This window comes from Serinus canaria, chromosome 1 (assembly GCF_022539315.1).
Source record: "Serinus canaria isolate serCan28SL12 chromosome 1, serCan2020, whole genome shotgun sequence".
Classification (NCBI taxonomy): domain Eukaryota; kingdom Metazoa; phylum Chordata; class Aves; order Passeriformes; family Fringillidae; genus Serinus; species Serinus canaria.
In genome coordinates, this window is record NC_066313.1 from 37,148,956 (window position 1) to 37,171,678 (window position 22,723).

Sequence of the window (22,723 nt, forward strand, 5' to 3'; positions counted from 1 at the left end):
TTTACCACAGCTGAGAAATGCTGAAGTTGTTAATACAATGTATCAGTACCAACAGTTTTATACCCAAGGACTTCTTTTTTTTGAGCTAAGCTATATAAACAAACCCCTTGGTTTCATAAGAGGAACATCGAAACTCCTGTGACACTGAAATAGAACTCTGAATTCATAATTAACTAATCTAATAGCAGACTTTAAAGAACTCTGGACCTTTTTTATGTCAGAGCAATTCATTGTGACAGAAGATTATTTTTATCAGTTCGGAGATTGCAATCTTTCTCTGAAAGAAGGTAATTCCAAGGACTCAGTGTTTACAAACAGGCAGAAGCTCTCAGGATTGATCACCTCATGTATATACACATACACATAACATACAGACATAAGGAAGAAAAAGTATATACAACTGACTGGTTGAGGATTTCACTTAAAGCACCTAAAAGAAAATGGAGTGGCTTTGAAAATTCATCTCCAAGTGAGGATTGCAGAGTCAGCTTTTTCAAGATTAAACAACTTTATAAAGAAGGACATCATATGGTAGAGATTAAACTTCAATTTCACCTGTTTGACTTCAGGTCCTTTCAATAATTTGGCTAAATATATTTCGGCATTACTGAAAGCTGACATTATTTTACCATAGCAAACTCACAGAAGCAAGATGTTCTCTGAAGGAGGTCACATTTTTGTATTTTTTTATTTTTTAAGACAAAACATACCCTTAAATCTGGAGAGAAGTTGTCTGCTGAGGTGGAGATGGAGTCAGACGACAAAGCAGAAGCAGACTTGGTGTGAGTGGAATGGTCCGACTGCGACGTGGAAGCGCTATAAAGAGAAACAGCAGAGTGTATCAAAACTGTGCTCAAGAAAGTTCAAAAGCTGACAAGTCCAGCCACTTGCTTACAGTCATATCAGGCATTTCTCACTGTTCCTATCCTTTCCACTCAGTTATTCAGACCTCAGCAGTACTTTAAGAGAACCTGTTCTACTTGCCATTACCAGCGATTACCAAAGCGTACACAACTCATTACTAAAACTCGGCTCTGACTGAGCCAACATTAACACAACCACCAGCTTGAGCACAGGAACACACTCAGTGCCCAAAGCCAGGTGAGCAGCTGCAGTGGAGCTGCAGGTGTAGCTGTGTGTGATGAGAGCCTGAGGCAAGAGGCCAGAACTACCAACCCTTTGCACAGTGAAGGGCCTGGGGACCTGTGGCCCGGCCAGGTGACTGGACACTCAGAGACACGGCAGGAGCCAATGACCCCAGACCTTCCTGCATTTAGACTGGCAGGGTATAAAAGCCCAGGAGTCCCTCCTCAGAGGCACCGGCTGCTATTTTGTTATCTAGTTACTGCACCAAGATTGAGTTATTTTAAGGATCGAGTCATCTGAGACCCTGCTGTGGGAAACCCGGGGTCGAGATGGTAACGAAACTTGGTCTGTCTGTGAGTTTGGGGTGCGTAGCTGCAAAGGGGCTTTGCTCTCAGCTCAGGTGCAGAGAGAGCGACTGTCAGATTGGCTCCTGGATGGTTGGATGGGGAAGTTTCCTTAGCACTGGATCAAATCCTAAATTACAGAAACTAAGGGCCTCCATTTCAGCCCTTCAGATGGGAGATATTAGTGCACTGCAAGGGGATGAAAACAGACAGACTCCTGAACGCACGCCAGCACAGCCCCGACCGCAGCTGTGCAGCGGTGGAAGAAATTCAGAATTAAAACTCTTTTCATCGCACACAACTTTTCTTCTTCAAGGATACTCACAAAGCTGAAGAGAATAAAAAGACTCTCCCAGCATATGTCTCTGGTGAGACATATGCAAAACAAAAATTTTCCTTTTCTATACAGTTTTCCTAATATAGCTGTAAACAATTAAAATATGCTTATATTTTACAGCATTTTTATGCTGCAACCTCTCCTAGAACCCTAATTGCTTAAAATTAGCATTTGATACTAAGGCTTTTAAAACCCCAGCTGACTGCAAAGAAAGAACCTATGAGGTACAATGTTCCTCCCTGAAGTCACTGTACAGTGATAAATACTACCTGTGCCAATTAATTCCCACACTCTTACCAACCCCACAAAGGTATTAGCTGTGTGCAAAGATACTCTTAAGGATCAGCTATCAGACTTGGAAGTCTAGCCTTGGCCGAAGCAGAATATCAGCAGGAGTATTACTGCTACTACTTATATTAATTAGACATGTGACAATCTAGAAATAGCTGTATCTGAGCTTCCAAAGGGCCTGGAGATTTGGTTATTGTCTGAAAATTGTTTTGCTGCTGATAAACAGCCACCAAAAGGCCACAATGTTCCGTTTTTATTTCTATTCTTTGGAGTTTGGCAAAGTATTGCACAGGGAGTGTTGAAAACAAAAAGGACCACAGAAAAATTGGACTCTTGCTGGGAGTTAGTCCTGTCTGTTCAAGAACTAAAGAGCACTGGCACCTCTTTCATCCTATGAAGTAGAAACTTCAAAATGGAACCTTTAGGAACAGTAAAAAGTTATTTAAAATAAATTACTGGTGTGCCAGTCAATTAGCACAGTTCCATTGAATGCACTTGTTGTACAAGGTTCAAGAGCCAATCACTCAGCTTTCCAACATGCTCAACTCCTGTGGTGTTGCCAGGTAAACTCACATAATTCCGGATGGCCAGACTGACTTGTGCATAGGACTCCTGCCCCAGCCACCCTACAGTCTCTGTTCAGGCAGAAAATCATCTTACACTAAAACAGCAAGAACCAAATCTGTAAAACCTCCCATCCTTGTGAATGAAAAGGCCTCATATAAGCACTGTATCTGGGTATAGTTTCACATTACAACAAAAGAGATTTAAAGTTGCTGCTCACATTCCTCTCTCCTCTGGACCCAGACTGCACATTGCTGCCATCTCCATTGTGCTGGACAGGCATCATGGGATGCACGGTTCAATCTGCATCTGATGGGGCAGTAAACTATTAATAAACAGGAAAAAAGTCTTCTGTTGGGTAACAAGGCTGACTGGATTCATTACATGGCTATATAAATCATCAGATGCAGCACACAGAGAGGGAAGGAATCTGTATCTGGAGATGATGAGGAAGGCTGAGAACACTTTGCGCACAGCAGCCTGCAGGCATGCTAAATTAGGCTTAGCACTAAACCACATTTTTACATTACTCTCCTTAAATGAGCTCAGACCCCTTATGTGTTCCCTTGAAACTTCTTTCAGCCTGGTTCCTGCATGGTCAGTCTTCACCTTCGTCTTTGCACCAATTTATTTAATTTGATTTTTAAAAGCATTAAAAAAAAAACAAAAAAAAAAAACAAAACCCACTTAATTTAATCATTCCACAGAGCAGCACCCATTTACTGTACAGCAACCTATAAGGAGATGGTACTTAGAGAGTACTTTAAGGTACTCAAAAGCCATCAGTGAAGAGCAAGCAGATACTGTAGATGCCATTATCGTTGGGTGGCAAGCCTGACTCTTGTCCCTGGTCCCCCCTGCGCCTCCTCCCACACCAGCTCCAGCCGGGGGAGCCAGAGGCTCAGGGTAAGCCTCCAGAAGCCTTCTAGCTCCCTCCCCTTTCAGGGCCCACTCTTTTGTGTATTTAAATGCATTTTAAAGGTCAGCAGCTCTGCTGAGTTTACAAATCCTTTAGCACAGGTGTAAGTACCTAAGCCAGGGCACACCAGCAGCTGACCTGGCCCTGTACCCCATGCAGGACAGCTTACTCAACTAGACAACCATAGCAAAATCACAGTAACCTGTTGGCAGAAGCATTTGCATCAAAAATTTAAGGTCCTTTAGAGACAGAAAGGGGAGCTGGAAAGACCAGACAGGTTTAGTGGAGCGTGCTAGTCTCTGCCCCAAAGCGAGGACAAGCTAGACCCAAAAAGTTCCCAAGAGCTGTCTGTCTAACTTGCTCTGAAAAGCTCCCAGGGAGGGAAAGTGCTAACAAAAGGATCAAAATTTCACCAGTTTTCCTGCTGACACAACTTGTCTGCCCAGATACATTCCCAGTGACTGCTTAATACACAAGCAGTGATTATCTAATTATTGTAAACCAAAGATTTTTATGAAATTCTTAATTAATTTCACTTTCAAATTAAGGGGCAAACAGCATTATGCAGGGGAAAAAGAAAAAGGAAAAAGGGGGATAACCATAATCCACAGTATGTCTGGGCTGTGAAAGTGTTTTCTGTTTATTGATCACACTTGGCTTCAAGTGGCTGTTAAAGAAGGAAAGCATTTGCATTTTAGGAGTGGATTTTCAAAAGCTCCCCACACCAATGTCCCTGTGCACCTGCAGAAACTACCAGTGAAGCCTCCCTACAGTGACAGCAGTGGGAGCTTTTGGGAAGACACTCCTGCAGACACAGCGAACAATACCCCTGGATTATGCAACTCAGCACAGTATGCATAGGTTGCATATGTTTGGCTCACTACCTCTGTTCTCATCTGCCATTTCCAGGGAGCTGAGATGGAAGGAAGGAGCAGACAGCAGAATGGCCACTGGTTTGTGGCTCCCTCCTCTTATCGTTGTCAGGCAGCTGCACAGCTCCAACTCCACTGCTTAGCAAACTAATTAATCTGATGTCCCTGCATGCACATGAGAAGTTTATTAGTTTCAGTGGTTTAGTCAATCTTAGCTCCCCTTTGCTGCCAATACAACAGCAAAGATCCTCAAACCACAGAGTTTCATATGCCTTTGGGTGGGGGAGAACAGGAAAGCATCCTGGGACCGGCACACAAACTCAGAATGAGGACACCAGAGCTCCCTCCATGCTTTGCCACCATTCCCTCTGCATCATCTCAAGCAAATCATTTACTCATGCTTCTGTCATGGCTTCTGCACATTATCCCAGCTTTTGGCAATGTGAAGTTAAAGCTGTCACGTGCAGTACTTTTGGCAGCCTGACGGGTATGTCTGGCATCAGTTTAATGTGCTGAAGACCCCGCTGAGGACATTCTGTTCTCACAGGGACAAACCCTCAACAGCTGCATTTCACCAGTAAGGCAACACAGAGCAGACCTGAGGGATGGGCATGATGGGCTCATGTAAGCACTGGGTTGGGGGGCACCTGACAAACATCTGAGAACACAGGTAGGTTTGGACAGATCTCAGTCAGGGTGAGAAATACTAGAGCTATGCCAGTCATTGCTAGCTGCAATACTACTTAAACATGCAAAATTATGGTATTGGTTCTGAACCTCATCAATGTTCTGGAAAACAACATATACTCAGATTCACAAAATACTTTGAGTCCGCCTATAGAAAAATAAGTGAGCTCCTGTGAGGAACCAGGGATGACCAAGGACCTCCTTGAGCTTTTCTCTTCCCCATCCTTCAGGACCAGACAGCTCTACCTTTTCCTTGTTGATGGATGTCTGTGTTAAGTATGAAAAGAGACCCCTTCAACAGGCCAAAAGCACCTTCAGGGAAAGCACCTTACTCCTGTGACTGCCATCCCTATTTACTCCTCTCCTCATTCCTCCCCCATGCAGAAGCAGGAAACAGGTTTAGGGTGTAACTAACACTGATCTGTCTTTCATCTTGGTAATTATTTTTATTATTTAAATGTTTTTCTTTTAGCCAGATTTTGAATGATAAATGGTCCAAATGTGAGCTGTCGGCACAATGATCTTATACAATGTCTGCACACAGTAGTAACCCTTTGGCTATAAGGAATATATACATGCAACTAGTAGGAGTATTACACTGGAAACTGAGCACAGTGACTCAACTCCTGATAAAGTGTTCATTGTTATTATTAGGACTATCCCACAACATGCCAGGTGGTTTTCAAACATAATTCAGACTCAGACAGATGCCCTCCGGTGGTTCCTGTTCAGGCAATTGAAAGCTATTACTGCACCCGTAGCAGAATTGAAGGTATGCCAGCGTGCTGAGCTTAAAGTGTCAACAAAGATGGAAAGAAGCTGCAAACAGAAATGTCTGTGATGCACAAACCTGACCTGTTAAACTATGAACATGCAGGAGATGTATTTTGGGGGAAACACGTGATAAAGTCTTAAGCCACTTCAAAAAATATCATAAAATGTCATTTGCCAGGAAGAGAAACAAAATTCATAGTTGCCATTTGCTCTGGCTATTGTTACACTAGGAGTTTGAATATGAAGTTCTTTCTTTCCTAGCACAGAGAAGCAATAGTTTTCCTTGGAAGTAGAAAGAACAAGTACAAGCTTCTGAAGAGGGTGCTTTGACCTTGTGAGGATCTGAGCATGGCAGTGAATCCAAGTCAGGTAGAAGATAAGCACAAAGACGCAAAGAAACTGCCAGAATCAAACCATGAAGCCCTGAAGCTTTAACTTGATACAGACCAATGCACCATTTCTGATGGACTGAGCTCTTCTATCCTTACCCCTGTAGAACTTAATACAACATTCTTCATATTCCAAAGCCAGGACATTTTACTTTGCTGTTTTCACACTCCAGAGGAAAGAAAAACTCCTGCTCTGTGATCTCTGTGAAAAGCTTTCTGTGAACATCAGACCTAAGGATGACCACTCCATACAAACTCTTTTCTTATATCGTGTGACTCAAGAAGAAAAGTCACACATGTATCACTTTAAACCAAACAACAACTTCTGGCAAAATCTTAGAAGTCACAAAATGAATATAAGGTGTGATCTGGCTAAACCATCTCAGCCTGTAATTACTGAGAATGGTCATTTCTGAGCAAGCTCTTAGAAGTGTGTCTCATTCTGTTCAGCAAAAACACAAAGTATCCATACAGTATAGCATACTATACTTCTGATCAGCAAGAACATAAATCATATACACCTTCCCAAAGAGAAGTAAATCCTGTGCAGAAAGGGACTGGATATGATGAGGGTGGTGAGACTGGCACAGGCTGCCCAGAGAAATTGTGGATGTCCCACTCCTGGAAGTGTGCAAGGCCAGGCTGGATGGGGCTTTGAGCAACCTGGTCTAGTGGAAGATGTCTCTGCCCATGGTAGGGGGGGTGTAACTAGATTATTTTAAGGTCCTTTTTAGCCCAAACCATTCTATGGTTCTATGACACTTGTTCAGACTGAAAAGTTAAAAAGAGACTTTTGTCTTGCTTATAATTGGTAAGATACTGCCTAAAAATAAAAAACAAAAAACCAAAAAACACCAAAACAAAATAAACAAAAAAAAAAAAAACCCAAAAAAAACCCACAAAACCCACAACCAAAACTAGAGAACATAAAAAGAAAGAAGATAAGATTAAGCTCTGATCCCTAAAGTTCCCTTCCTAAATCCAGGAGTGAGAATATGTATATGAATTTAACACCCAGAACTCTCAAAAAAATTCATGGAACAGAAGAGAAACACATCTCTGGAAAATATGCCCACTTTGAGTTGCAGTACATGCACAGGGCTTGAGGACACCTATTTATTGTACTAATGTCTTAAAAACTAACCTGGCTCACTCCTATAAATAACACAACCAAAATCAGTAGTCAGTGATGATAAAGCCACCTTTCCAGCACCTTCTTTATGAATATTCTATCTCTGTCAGCACAACAAGCAGCTGCTTCATTGCTCACAAAGATGTGCCAATTACTCAGACACTAATTGGCATGAGCTGCTCACACCATTTCTTCTGTATCAAACAGAGTATTTTGTTTCAATAGTCACTGAACTGACAGAGAAAACAGGTGACAAAATGCACCACTGAGCAATACAGTTTCAGGCACAGAGGTCATAAATGAGAAAAACACTGTAGAGGGCAAATTTCCATTTCCTCTCTTCCTGTTTTTTTAAAAGTTTCTCATTATGTACATTCCTAAAAATTAATCAAGGTGAAAACTGCAAATTAATGATGACGAGTGGCAAATACAATTTAATTTAAAGTTTCAGATGCCAAGAGAGCTGGGTCCAATTGATTTGAATTTACAGCAGGGCCATGAATAGAAGCACTTGTAGCACTTGGGCCGTTCTCTTACAAGTATAATGCTCCAGAGGTATTGAGTGCTCCCAGCTCACTTCCCAAACTCAGACCGACAACATTCCCTCCCCAATACTTTCAACACTCCTGTTTCTTCAGGAGAAGAAAAAGCTTATACTGAAAAACCTCCTGGGTCACATCAGAGCAGAGAGAGACAGACCAGCGTTTGTTCCCCATGAATATGACTCTGTCCTAGCCAGTACTGGCTGAACTGGCCTGGGACACCCAGCTGTTGCCCACATCAGACTCTCCCATTTGCAGCAGCTCTCCATGGATCTGTGCTAAGTGGTTCCCATAATCCTTATCTGTGTATACACACATACTCCTAAGGGCCTCAGAAGTCCCTCCTACACCCCTCTCCAGGCAAGCACTTGAAAGCTCTCTTGGCATCTTACTGGATGCAACCAGGGCCTTGCAGCAGGAGCTGGGCACTCTGTGCTGGCTTCCAATCTGCCACAAACAGGTTCTACTGCTGTAAATTAAGTTTTAGCATTTTAACACCATCCCTCCCAAAACAGGAATTCCACAGTGATGGGCACCACATGTGCCCATTATCAAAGGCTATGCCTCTCCCAAAGAGATTTCACTGACCAACAAAGAAGTGGTATCTCCAGTGAGCAGTGACTGGATCTTAATTCTTCACAGTGAAATACAAAGTCAAAACAGACTAATTCTACCTAGACACCAAATGCCACAGGAAACTACCTATAGCATATGTAAGATGCAGCCTTACCCCTCTGAGCATCCAGTACCATCTTTTTAGGCGCATGCAGGACAGACAGCTATTAGTTTCAGGTGAGTTGACTGGAACTCACAATTTTTCTAAACATTTAAAGATCCCAGTTCAACCTCTGCTTGACATGTGACAACCTCAGAGAGAAAGAAATAAAAGCCATAAACAAATATGCTTTTGAAGGAAAAAAAAAGCACAGACTGCCAGGCTGCCTCCAGCATTCAGAGCAGGCATACATTTATATCACTTAATATCATACTCTCGCTATTTAAAAGGGCCATCAATGTCAAAGTTGACCATCATCTAAAAGAGAAGCCACTTTAGCAAACAAATCATGGTGCATGTATGTGACAGACCTAAAATAGCCCCCCCATGCCACTTGCCTGAATGAAAAAGTCGCTTCTGTTGCCAAGCAAAGCCGGGTCTCAGTCTGACTTCAATGTTCCAATGGAGGAAAATGACATTTTTTAAAAGTTGATCCTTCCAAGTAGCATCCTGAGCTGAATATACAGTACATCTTTTCCCATGAGCCATAAAGAAAATGCCTTATATTTTGACTGTGAACAAGCTTTTCTAGGAATGCAAATTTTGCTCTCAATAGTTACACAATGGACTACAGTGTCACAAGCACCATTAGTCATTCTTTTATATTTTTTTTAAACTGAAATCCACAAAAGGCCTACTGTGAGTGTAGAGTACTTGCTAAACAATAGGCTGATTGTTTAAAATATTTGCAAGATTCCAAGAATAAAGACCAACGCCCAAAGACAAACCAATATGCATCATGTAATTAATAACAGCAAGGAGCCCACAGTACCATGCTCTCATGAGTCAACAATCCAGAAGGTAAAAACCAGGAAGGACAAGAGCTATGAGACCCCTGAATCAATATTCTCTGATCAGCACAAGAAAGATAACTACAAAATGATCTGTATTCATGAGAGGAACAAAAGGGAAGTTCAGTTTCTAACAAGCTCCCAGCTGGTATGGGATGATCCTCAGCTACAAGAGAAAAGAAAAAAAAAAATAATTCAAGAAATTGTTAGACTTCCGCAGGGAACTGACATTTTGACTCTGCTCTACCAATTTAATTTCAGCCCATATCCAGGGAGTGCAAAGTTAGTTCCTACCTTCTGAAAGCAGGCTGATAATGCAGTATTTTGGTCTGATTCCAGTTCCTAATGGAAATGTTTGGATTGCAAAATCCAGCCCAGCACAAGCACTTTTGCTTGCAGCATTATGAGTTTGGGCAGGGAGTTGCAGGCAAGGCAGGCATCCCACATTCTCCAGGTGACACAATGGAAAGGCAGCCCTGTCCATCTGGCTCTGCCCTAGGCCTTGGGAAAAAGGTCTGACAGACCTCCTAGAGATGGTGCACACATCTGGGTCTGTGCTCCAAAGCTTATGGGTTTACAACCACCAGCACAAGCCCGTAGCATGACGATAAATCAAACCTATAAAATGAAGAGAGGTTCAAAACACAACTCTGTTTACTGCCAACATAAACAAGGCTGTCTAGAGAACAGCACTCTCACCTGTTCTTCTCTGTGGTTTCCTACACTGGGTTATTGCTATGCTTCTTTTTGGCATCTCTGGTATTGTTCAGAAGAAGCTAGAGCCTTTGTTTTCAAATAGCAAATGCTACAGAGGGCAGGACTAAACTAGAAATTAAGATCTTGCCTGCGCTGAGAAAACTATTTCTAGGTCAAAAAAATATGGCTGAGGTGGAGACATTCCAGCACCTCAGGCTTCAGATGGCTGAAGCAGTGCTGCACAGGGACAGACAGAATGCCAACAGGGAGATGGCTGATTGACAAGACGTCTGGCAAGAGATCTCCTGGGCTGCAATGAACCAGCACATGTCCTGACCTGCAGCTTTCTCCCTCAGACAGCCCAGGCAGCTGCCTCAGCCAAGGGAATCTCCATGCTGCAAGACTGCTCTGGCAAAACGGGAACTCACTACTCCAACCTCAGGTGGCCCCTGGTGGTACAAGAACACCCATTGTCTGCTAGCCCTGCCTGTGGAAAATGCTGATTCCAGAGCTCAGGATGTCCTGTGGCAGAGAACTAAGACACCTGGGTGGTCCTGCTATCTCCTGTATCAGAAAAAACTTGGATTTCTCACTGCCTCCCACAGGAAAAAGAGAGCTGGCAACATCCAACTGTCTCCACAAGTACTTTGAATAAAGACAAAAGCCATGATGGAAATCCTACATACAATTCAAAATCACCCTTGCAGTTAATCAATATTTATATCTACCTTATAAACACTGACATCCTTCCTTTAAAAACTTATCAAGCCAAAGAAAGACATACAAGTAAAAAACTATCAAGATTTTGATGCAAATTTAGACATTCCCATGCCAATTTGCAAAATTAGTCCAGAACCGGAGAGCAAGGAGAAAGAAAAAAAATTGGAAACACAGAACAACAAATCTTTCATTTTCTTGTCAATTTTTATTTTTTAGGAAAAGGCTATTAACTTGTTAAAGGAAAGAAAGAGAAACAAGAATTGTATTAATGAGTACTTACCCTAGGAGAGAAACAAGAACTCAATAAAAAGACAGATGTAACTTGTCTTTTACAATTTGTATTCTGGCAGCACCTCAATTTCTAGCTATGTACTAAGAACCAGTTGTGTTTAGATTAACCAAATATACGTGTACTTCTCACAGTTCATGTGCTGTCTCAGTTTTTTTCTTTAGCTTCCTTCCTATGTCCCTATTTAAGAAACACCTTAGTTAGAACGTAACACATATTGTTAAACTTTCTGATTTTCTTTAAAACACATACCACACAACCCCCTCACCCCAATAAACCTAACACCCACAGGAATTAAAAATACCAGTGATTTACTAATCAATGACATTACTTGTTCCATCCTGGGAAAAATCAAAAGAAGGAGGAAAGGATGGATAAATATAGCCAATGTGGAGAGCCTTGTATCACCTAGCAAAACTGTAACACCTTGCTAAGCTTTCACAGACAACACGCAGCCATGTGCTCTGCCACATTCAGCTCAGAAAAAAAGACTGGGAACACCTTTATTCTGTTGACAGTTCAGCCCCTGCATGAAATTAGTCCCTAACAAAATTTCAAGGCTCAAGTCAGACAAGTATTCAATAATTTAGCAGCTTTATTTCCTGAAATTCCCCCTAGGTCAACATAAGATGTTTCCATAAACACAGAAGGGATTTCACCAGTATCTCCCAGGTGGGTGCCAAGAGGACGGCGCCACACTCCCCTGGTAGTGCCGAGCAACAGGATGAGGAGCAAGGGCCACAAACTAAAATACAAGAAGTTCCATCTCAACATGAAGAAGAACTTCTAGGGTACATGTTGAAAACAAAGGTCTTTCGAATTCTTCTGCCTTGCAGTGAAATGAGGAATAAAAACTATGCAAGCTCATCAGAGGATTTTCTGTTCATCAGTTCTCATTCATCTGAAATGAGGGCTAAACTAAGATCACCCACAGCCACTTCCTCCTGCCACTTCTGCTTCCTTAAGCAGAAATCAGTGTATGTGAAAAGCCAAGTAACACAAAAAGGAATAGGATCAATGAGGTCAGAATAGTTTGCCTCTGGCTTGTGGATAACATGGATGTGTTTGCTTCTACTAAACCAAGGGGAACCCAGGCAGTGGAGTTTAGACAGCTATTCAGCCTTCTTGGAGTGGATCCTTATCTTTTCTCTACTGAATTACTTGTGGAGTTTATTGATTCTGCTGAGGGTAGAGAGGTTTTAGATACCTACTTCCCATGGAGATATAGCAATCTGAACCAGCTCCTACCCTGGTTTAATGGAGATCAGTGCCTTGTGAAAGAGTAGTTTGTATGAGAAAGTAAAGGGGAAGAAGGAAATGCAAAAATAACAGAATATGATGTATTTCTCCTACTTGAGAGAAGCCTTGTCCAAAACAATCTGCACATATTCATTATATCCTTCTCATCTAGGTATTGCCTTCTGTTGCAAATCAAATAAACTTTTTCTGTAAAGGAAAAACTGCTGTGCCCTCCCTTCCTATATCCATTTTTTTGCTTAAATGAAAAACTTGTCACAAGTTACTATTTTCACTCCTCTGCAACACAAGGCTAAAACTGTCTAAATGTTAGAAAAATTATCAGTGGACAAACTTGACAAATATATACAGATACATGGAGAAATGGGGTTTAGGAAACCAGACTACAAATCTCTGCTCTCTTCTCAGTTACAAATATATTTAGTTAACATATAAAAAAGAGGGATGCTGTGAGTTAAGAAATAGCTCCTTCCTCTTTTGGAGTTGAGAACAACCCAAATTCAATGCTCTCTTTGCCCTTACCACAATGATGGGGAGGGAGTTCTGTGTAGGTGGTCACATCTGAATTACTCACTGTAGGCTCTGCTTAGAGTCACTGTGGAGAAACTGAGATGACTCATTGTCTACAAAATTGATTTTTTCTCATTGTCTTAAAAAATAAAAAAATAAAAAGAAAAAAAAGAAAAACCACCAACCCAGAGACTACCAGAACTCTGTGTTGATCCAATCAGATGAGAAAAATCTCCTGCAGGATGCCTGTATTTTTCTGTATGAAAGGTGGAAGCATACCATGCTGGATTCCAAATGTGTAATCTAGAATCAGAGTATGTTTTAACAAAAAAAGGCGAACTCTGTCTTTCTGTGGTGCTGGAGACAGCAGTGATCAGCACAAGCTGTACCCAAACAGGTGGGAATACTGAAAACCCAAGACTGCTCTGCTGGCACAAACCCTGAACACATCCACAATAGTCCCCCACATCCCCCCCCTCCTTCTCACACCCCAGTGTTTAAGGACTACTTTGTTAGTATGTTGCTTCACCTTTGAGGAAAAAGACTTGGGAAGTACTCCCTCATAAGGTGTGGGGGTTCATTTGCTGTGTGGGAGTGAGATATCAATTCTAAGACTGGAAGACACAGCCTTAATTTTCAAGAACAGTCTACTCAAAAGTCAACTTGGGTAAAATATGAAGAGAGGGCCCCACATTTTTAATTTCTTTTCAGAGAAGTTCTACTTACAAGTGAGATGCTGATCAATTTCGATTTGTTAAAAGGTATCCATCTGCTGGTTAAATCAACTGATTTGGACAGTCATCCTTCAGCAATTCATCTCTGGTACTACAGGTCCCAGTGACCTGCCCTTACCTTCAGCATCTGCCCTCCACAGCAGGCAGGCCCTTCAAGCTCACAACTGCACGAAACTCATTCCCAGCCTCCAGCCCTTTCCTGGGCAGATTTAGCAGAATCTGTTCATGAAGGCAATCCTGCTGCCAATGTGTGCAATCTTTCTCTTTGAGTAGACCACTGAGCAGTGATATCAACTGAAGTCAACAACAGGATTTATTAAAACTGCAATAAAAACAGCACAAATGCTTTATTTTCACTAAAGGCAGAAGGTACAAATGAGGCTATGGTTCAGCTCAGTAATTCATTTATCAGTTCATTTTGTACTGGGGTAAAAACACAACAAACACTTTGATCACAAAACATAAAGCAATGATCACAGGTATATTCACTCCAGCAGTTATAGTTTGCACAGAAAAAAAATAGATGGGTTAACCTTTAGCCCTGCCATTCAGTACTGCCATTGTTCCTCATAGGCCATAAGCTTTGTAGTGAATTCTCATGGTCTTGGGATGTGTCACTTTTGCTTTGCCTTTTCTCGGCCTGCTTGTAGCTTTGGTTTAACTGGTTTAGGTGTGACTACAATTTCTGTAACTGGTCAGGCATGTATACCCCCTCCCACAGCTTTGCACAGACAGTAAAAAGCAGCTACTTTTTCCTATACAGAATATTTACCACTAATGTAACTTTGTAGAAAGAAATACAACAGTCTGGTACCACAGCAGAGGACTTGAGAAGTGGAGAAACAGGATATGGCATGGAGGAGTAGAGGCACTGGATGAGAAACGGGGCACAGGCTTGGCACCCGAGACCATGGCCATAAACAAATCACCAGTGGTCAACCAAAGAAATGCAGACCTGGAGCTCGACAAAACTGGCTTCAGAAATAGCAAAGAGAACAAAGAAATGGTGTCTAATACCCACAAAAGCAACTATGTATAGCAAAAGCTCAGATGCAATGTGGAACTGCAGACCAATGAAGAAAAAAGACAGGTGTAAAGTTGTTTCACCAAACTTACTAAAATGACCCCAGGTGGATCGCTTCAGAAAAAGAGAAAGAGAAGAACGAGAGAAAGAATATACCATATAGAAATAGAGAAAAGAGAAAGAGAGAAATAGAGAAAAGAGAGTAAGGAGAGAAGAAGCGAAAGAGGAAAGAGAGAAAGATAGAAAGAGAGCAATAGAGACAATAGAGAAAGAGATAAAGAGATAAATAGAGAAATAGATCAAGAGAGAAAGAGAGAAAGAGTAAATATAGAAAGATAGAAAATAAATGAGGAAGAGAGAAATGAGAGAACGAAGAAAGAGCTAACAGAGAGAAAAGGTCAAGAATACAGCGAGAAGATACTAATCTCAGAAAGAGAGAAAGCATCATCAGGCTAACTATATACAGTCCTCCAAGATATCCATAAGCAATAGATCCATAGAACACTCTACAGAGAGCATAGCGACTATCGAAATCGAGAAAGCAGACCTCTCTACCTAAGACATCTAGCCCGCTCGACCGCTCTCATCTCGTCCCTCTCTCAAGCCCTCTTCCATCCGCTCCCTCTGTCCGCCATACAACGCAGAGCCGCGCTCCCAGATCCCCTCATACTCACGCTCTAACTCTCCCATCTAATAAAGAGAGAACGAGAGAAAGAGGAAGAGCTCAATGAGCGAGAATAAGAGCTAATATATACAATCTAACAGCGAGAACGCATACTCTACCTCTGCGGAAATCACTCAAAGTCACATACGTAGAGCAAGAGAGAAATCCCACTTATGACTCTCAAACCTTTCCCAAGAAAGTATTCCAGATGCTGACAGTTTGTTCCAACACCCACTACTACCAGAATAAATCAGCAACCCTGGAGCAGAAGGGGGGTGAACCTAACACCAGGAAGAGGGATAGAAACCAAGAACTAAAGGTACAACAGTTTTAACTGCATTATTCTTCTTTATTTTTCTGTAATAATTGCATCTGGATTACTTGTGATTAGACTTCCAAAAATTCAGTTATGCTAATAAATTCTTTGCTGTGTAAAAACACACTGCCTTTTTGGCTGTGAACAAGGTTTTGAGTGTAACACTTTGTCTGGACATGCAGTCTTCACATCACAGTAAATAAATCCAGATAAAAATGTTGTTTCATTCTAAACAGGTGTTGCCAGTCTTCCCAGAAAAAAAGAAAAAAAAAACCAAAAAACCCGTAAACTACTGTTTTAGCAAACAGTTCAGCAGAAATATGATCATGCACCCATACCTGACCCAGACCAGATTTGAATCATTGGGTGACCTAGCATTAATGGTTCTGGAGCCATGGCCAGAAGACTACAGAAGCCAGAGCTGTAAAGTGGAAGCATTTGTAAGGAGCTAACAAAATTACTAGAAAATCACCTTGAAGGGGTTATGGACTCAAAAACTGCTAACACTTTCTCTTCATCAAATATATCAGGGTTTAGAAAGCAATGGCAAAGAACTGACGTAGCAGAGAAGCAAGAGAGAAACAAAAAAAGAGCTACCTTGAAATCACTGGAAAATTACTGAGTGAGAACATTCTCTGGCAAAAGTAACTACAGATGGTAGGAAAGGGAAAAGCAAATACTTGAAAAGTTCCACTGATTTTTTTTGTTGTTGTCTTTCACTGATTTTTTTTTCTTCAATTAGCTCCCAGTACTGGGGCAATAAAAAAAGCAAGATGCTATTTCAGTTAAAAATGAAGATGGGGTAATTACTGTGACAGTGTCTCTCCTGTATTCTCACTTCCCTGGGTTATCCCAGACATCTCCAGAAACCAAGCACTTAATTCCCTTCCTGTCACACTCTTCCCTCATGGTGTAATGGACTTCCCATGGACAATTCAAAAGACTTTTTCATGTGGTGTATTACAACTACACTTATACATAACAGCCATATATCAAGGTGACCTCTGGACTGTTTCCTTCATTTCATATGAAGGCCTGATGTTTGTTTTCCTTGACTAAGCTTTCTGGTAACACAGAATATCCTGAACTGGAAGGGAACCACAAGGATCAAGTCCAGCTCCTGAGTCAACAAAAGCCCTTTGGTGTATGGATCAAGTCTCTTTTTACACTGCTGATACACTCAGAACTGAAAAACCAGTAAACCAGCAAAGCAGGTCATCAGGAAAAGATTAATGAAAAAGAAGATGTGGACAATTGATCTTCTGAGCCATTAAAGAGGTATTATGACCTTTTCAAATGTAGTTCTTGCCTGTAGACATGAGGTGTAAAAGAGTTACCAAAGGGAGATAATAAAACATCAGAACTAGGTCACAAAATATATTCAAGGCAGGTGTTAACCTATCAGGAGCACAATAGCAACTGATAGGAATTGTGTAATTTGACACTGTCAGGTCATCCACAGTCTTCAAATTCAGGTTCTGTGACTGCAGCCATGCTGTAAATAGCCTGTAGTTAAGGAACTACGTGTACAACTCAGCGCTGTCTAGCAAAGAGACTGCTAGTCAACACAGCATTGCCATCTCTCTTCAGAGAAGGCAGTGCTTGATGGGACCCAGGAGAGTCGTGTTCTGAGCCCAGCTTCACTCCTTGCCAGTTGTCAGATCTTGCCTCATGCCTCCACTGCAGCTTCTCATCCCATCCTTAGACTTTCTCATGCTGTGCCCAATCTCTTAGCAAGGAGTCTCAGTACTCAACTGCACTTCCAAGAACTTAGTAAAATTACCCACCAGGCATTATTAAAAATAGAGTAGTACTGGCTTAGGCACAATTAAATAGCTAGTCCCCATCTCGTCAACACAGAAAGCATCACCATCTCTACTGCAGCTAGAACTACAATACTGCACATTCCTGTGAGGCTTTTAAACACCAGTGTAACCTTAATTACAACACAATGAACGGTGAGGGTCAATCATATTTTATATTCTCAAATGGAAAATATGCTTAAACCCAAATATTTTTGCCATCAATAAAAAGCATTTTATTGAATGGTCAGAACTGGGAGCAAGAGATGTGCATGTGCCAGACAGAGGAAAACTTTTAAGCTGAAGGTCTCGCACTCTGGGACCAGTAGAAATGGTTTCTGCTGAATGCAGAAGCAGAAATGTGCATGGCAAAGATTTCTAGTAAAAATAATTTGTGAATTCTTTAGAGGCAATGGTTTCTCTTCACTGCTATAAATTAAAAGCTCTAAATTCCTTTTCACTAAATGTTATTTTCATTATTTTCTGCCCCAAACCCTGATATTATAAAAAAGATTCTCCTCATTTTGCAGATCTATATGCAGGCAGAACTGCTATTTAACTTCGCAATACACAGTACACCAGAAAAAACGGCCTGTCTCAGAATGGACTTCAGTTGCAAGTAAGCGTTAGAAATTATCACTCATTTATTAAAATCAACAATAATGAGCCCATCTGGAGTCACTAATTGGTTGTAGGCTTAGTGTCAAGTTCCTGAGATGCAAAACCAGTTCATTATCAACACTCAGCCAGCAATGTACTTGTCTTTAATGTAACAACCTTGCTTTGCACTTACAAGAAATCAAATGCAAGAAATGCTCTCAAAGCCCATGAGGAAAAAGACAGCTACTCGCATTTCACCAAACACCAGAACTGGCAAAAATCTTCCCTTTCAAACTCTAACTTCAATGACTCATCACAAAACAACTCAATCAGCAAAGCTCACACATCTGGTAGCAATGTGGTGCTACAGCTAAAGCCCTCCTCAGCCAACAGCTCACAGACCCAACTCCTTCCAGCATCACTCTCACCCACGGGGAAAGAATTCCTTCAACACAGCCTTAAATCAGACCAGGTACTGACAGAGCCTTATTTGAGACAAGGGGGGAGTTCATACCTCATGGAGTTACCGGTTCAACAGACCTCGCTGCACTGATTTACACCGAGTTTATGTTTTCAGACTTATCCCTGCAAACACAAAGACAAGGAGCATGATTGCTCTCATATGCTTCAGCAAAATGCAGTGCATCGGATCCACAATGTCTGCAGACCTCTGTGGATGATAAACACCAGAACAAAGGTGATAACAAGCAACCAAGAAAGCCGTAACATCAAGCACTGCTACAGTCATGCTGCTGGGAAACATTTAGCCACTGCCTTATCTTTCCTTAATTTTATACTGATGTTGAAATATCACTGACATCTCCTATAGCAGTTTTTTTACAGTACAATCACCTCCACATTTCTGCACAGGCAACACAAATTTATCTTCAGCAGACCTAACAGAAAGCCTCTTAGCTATCTTATGGGACCATTGTTTAGACTGAACTGTGATATGCTTTTTCTGAGGAATACAGAGAGTTGTATGCTCATTCAGAAACTACAGAACATAACCACGTAGGCTGCATGAACAAAATGCCTAATCACTTCTCATGGAAAGTAAATATAAGAAGTTTGCTACCACTTTTTTCCCTAAAGTCATGTGTTCTGCTAAAGTCATACACAACTCTATCTCGCTTTCCCTTCACAAAAGGGAAAAATCATGGTAGAATTTTGTTGGCTGTCCCTTTGAATTCCAGAGGTCAGACAGTCCGTATACAACCTCAAATCTGCAAAAACAACAATACAACAAACCACCCACAAATTCATTTTAAGAATGGTCTTGAAGAAATCTGAATAATGAGCACAGCTGAACTGTGTTTATCACTCACTCACCTAGGATCCTCAGGCCATTCTAGAGATATAAAAGCAGTCCATAACATTGAGAAAAGCTCACTCTTCTGGACATAACCATACTGTAGCTCATCAAATGTTTGAATCAGTGTTTTACCTTACTCCTTCTTCTGTCTCACGGATTGTTCCTGGACAGATAATGCAGACACTCAAGCACCCTTTGCAAGCTGCTAGTCAAATACGACCACAGCTCTTTATGAGCAACTGGCTCACAGTCATGTGTCTTCCATGAGAACAGGATGGAAGGGGAATGTCCACCCTAAGTACTGACCTCTGGAAACCACAGAGAGCTGCAGAATGCAGCGCTGTGCCACACAAAGCCAGCACTGGGTGAGATGCCTGAGACTTGAAAAGCAGAACAGCTGTTTCAGCACAACCATGAGGGCAGCTGAGTTAATTAGCTGTGACCTGCTCATCTGAAACTAACTCGGTATTTTCACAGAGAGTTGGCAATTTTTTTTACCCTGTACAAACAGCTACACTGTAACTCTCACTAGTTTTTCAAATGTTTTTCTAGTTGGGACAGAAATTAGTAACATTTGTTTAATTATTCCTACATCTTCCTCAAGGACCACAAGTACTGCACATTACTAGGGTCTACTAAAATATCAAAGCAACTTTCACTGTCAAATGTCCTTATTGCCATATCTCACGTGCTTTATCAAAAGACAAACTTATAATGTTCTTCAAGATGTGAGCAGTGCTTGGTTTCACTTATTCAGATGTGAGCAGCCTTATGTATAAGTAAACTCTATCAAGCATGTCTCCTTGAGGAGCTAGATCTTAAGTACCTCTAGAAATAATAACAACACTTCCAACCAGGAGCTGAGAGAATCTAAAGAATGCACTGCTGTATGTATTTCATATTAACATCTTTCCAAGTCTTCTAAATCTTGCATAAAACAATTCAGTAACTACAACCAATAAGGCTTCAAATGGCTAGGTAATGGTGATTCTGGGATGAGTGACCTTTGAGTCATTTTTTGATTTTTGTTCCTTTTAAATAAAATGAATTATCAAAACTGATGACAGCATCCTCATGATTCATTGTGTTCCTCATATCACCCCCAAAGCTAACTTCTTTTTAAACAAAATCATTTGGTGAAAATGTATCATAGGTTACAATTTGAAGCCAGTCTAGCTGTTAGATCACAATCACAGAGATTAAAATATTTAAATGCATACAAATAGTCCAATTACCTTCAGAGAATTATTCTGATGTATAAGATCAAATTGCAATACAGCTTTAATGAAAAAACCCTGATGATAATCAATCTACTGTCCAATTCAGAGACAAATATTTATTTGTGCATATGCATCATTAGATTGGCAAGGGAAGCTGATAATAAACATTCTGAAGGTCACCAGCCATCTCTCATTACAAAACCCTGGTTTTATTTTCTTGTCATTTTGCCCTAACCTTGAACCATTTCAACTAAAAGTTTCACAGCGTACACCAACTCAAGATGAGGGTATTTTTATTAATAATTACTGATGAAAACCATTAATCTATTTCAAAGACCCATATTTTGTCTGGAGTCCATTAAACCCTCCAAACTGGCTAGCTATCTTCTACAGGCTCTAGATGTTCAAGCAGAGACTTGAGATTCTGAAAGCTTTTGAATAAACCTTTTTACATCCCAAGGAATCTGTTAAGAGTCTGGGCCTTTCCAGGGCTTGGAGGGCACAGCCTTGCGCATGCTCAACAGCAACAGATTTATCATCTCAATTTCCCCATGGTTTCATCTGTGCAGGGCATGCTGCCGAGAGGCTCAACAGGAGCTTCCTTGTAGCCACTGGCTCTCTTTAGTGTCCACAGGCCTCTTACAGTGAATGGCCTCCAGTTGCCTGAGCTGATGCACAGATAAAAAGAATATATTGGCTCAGTTAGGTAAGGGGGAAAGAAGCCTGCAGGTTCTGGCAGGGCACTGGTAAAACTGCTCAAGGAAACCAGTACAGAAAGCAGGGAACAGAAGAATTCGATGAGGAAGGGTGAAATGAGGGTCAGGAGTCATGAAGGACTCAAGCATGAAGAAACCCAAGTGCAAACTGGGTGCTGCCTGTCTGACCAGCAGTTGGTAACAGCCAAGCATGGGAGTTTTGAGATGCTGCCAACAAAGCGGCCACCAGGATCTTGGGCTCTAAAAACAGAGGCAGAGCCAGGAGATCCAGGAAAGGATCCCCCTCTTCTCAGCTTTCAGTAGAGCATTTCTGGAATACTTCATCCAGGTATTAGCCTCACAGTGCAGGAAAGTCACTAGGGAGCTAGAGGGAGTAAAAGGAAGCACTACTGGGATAGCAGGGCTGGAGCACCCTGCCTGTGCAGAAAGACTGGGGAGAGACTGCTTTAGGGGGACCAAAAAGGCAGCCCCAGTGCCAGTGGAGGATACACAGGAAATGCCAGTGGGCTGTCCAGAGAGTCTGTGTGCACTTCATCTTTGTAGGTTTTCAAGACCAAACTGGGTAAAATATCTGATCTTAAATCTGTCTCTGGTATGAGTGGGAGGCTGGAGTCAGGGATGCTGAGATCTCTTCACCCTGAGTTATCCAGTGATCCTACAAGTTGGGCATGGCAAGGGCAGCCAGAATGGGACAGAACAACTTTCAGCAGCCATCAGGATATCCTTCTCCCAGGCTCTACCACACCAGGGCTTCCCACACCACCAACCCTACCAGTCTCTCAGTGCCTGCCCTTGCTACCCTACTGCAACCTTCTCCATCAAACACAAGGCCCAAGCAGGATGTGCTTTCAGTCACTAAATTCAAATTTCACTGGTAGCTCATGGACGGTGGGAAGAATACAAGTCTCCTTTTGGCTTCCGTGGCTTAAGGACCTTGAATATTACCCACATGGCACTACAAGCCATTCAGACCACAAAGTAAGGCTCCCAGAAAAAAAACCATGGTGGCAAAACCACAGAGGTTCAACAGGCCACAGGAAATTTGCTCCTGAAGAGGACAAGGCCTGGCGTGGGCCCGGCAGCGTGCTGAAAGTCAGCTCCCGAGCGGGTGCCGCGCCCGCCCTTCCAGCACCGCTCACCTGTGCTGCCCATCTCCCAAATCCCTCCACCGCAGGTACCAAGGGCAGGGGCACTGCTCTGCCCATGCAGGGATTTACCGAGAGCCCGGTGGAGGTAGCATCTCCTGTCCTGCTTAAAGGCCTGAAAGAGAGAGCGGCTGTGCCGCAGCCGAGTAGAGTCCACGCCTGCCTTCCTGCTCCGTCACCCCACGGCCAGCCCCAGGGCAGGTACACCCCAG

General features: G+C 42.0%; 1 protein-coding gene across 5 annotated transcripts in view; it reads right to left on the reverse strand.

Moving 5' to 3' along the window:
- MTMR2 (myotubularin related protein 2) overlaps window positions 1–22,723 on the reverse strand; it is a 61,691-nt gene that overhangs the window by 38,644 nt on the left and 324 nt on the right. Inside the window, exons 1-2 of one of the 5 annotated variants that reach the window (XM_018908430.3) lie at window positions 22,584–22,704; window positions 711–816 (exon numbers count right to left, since the gene is read on the reverse strand). In XM_018908430.3, coding sequence (XP_018763975.1) covers window positions 711–816; window positions 22,584–22,606 — 129 coding nt within the window. In that variant the 5' untranslated portion in view covers window positions 22,607–22,704. Of the gene's footprint in view, window positions 1–710; window positions 817–18,629; window positions 18,701–19,447; window positions 19,466–19,562; window positions 19,672–22,583; window positions 22,705–22,723 lie in introns of those variants that run through there. The other 4 variants (XM_050980509.1, XM_050980364.1, XM_050980436.1 and 1 more) reach the window with 4 other exon arrangements.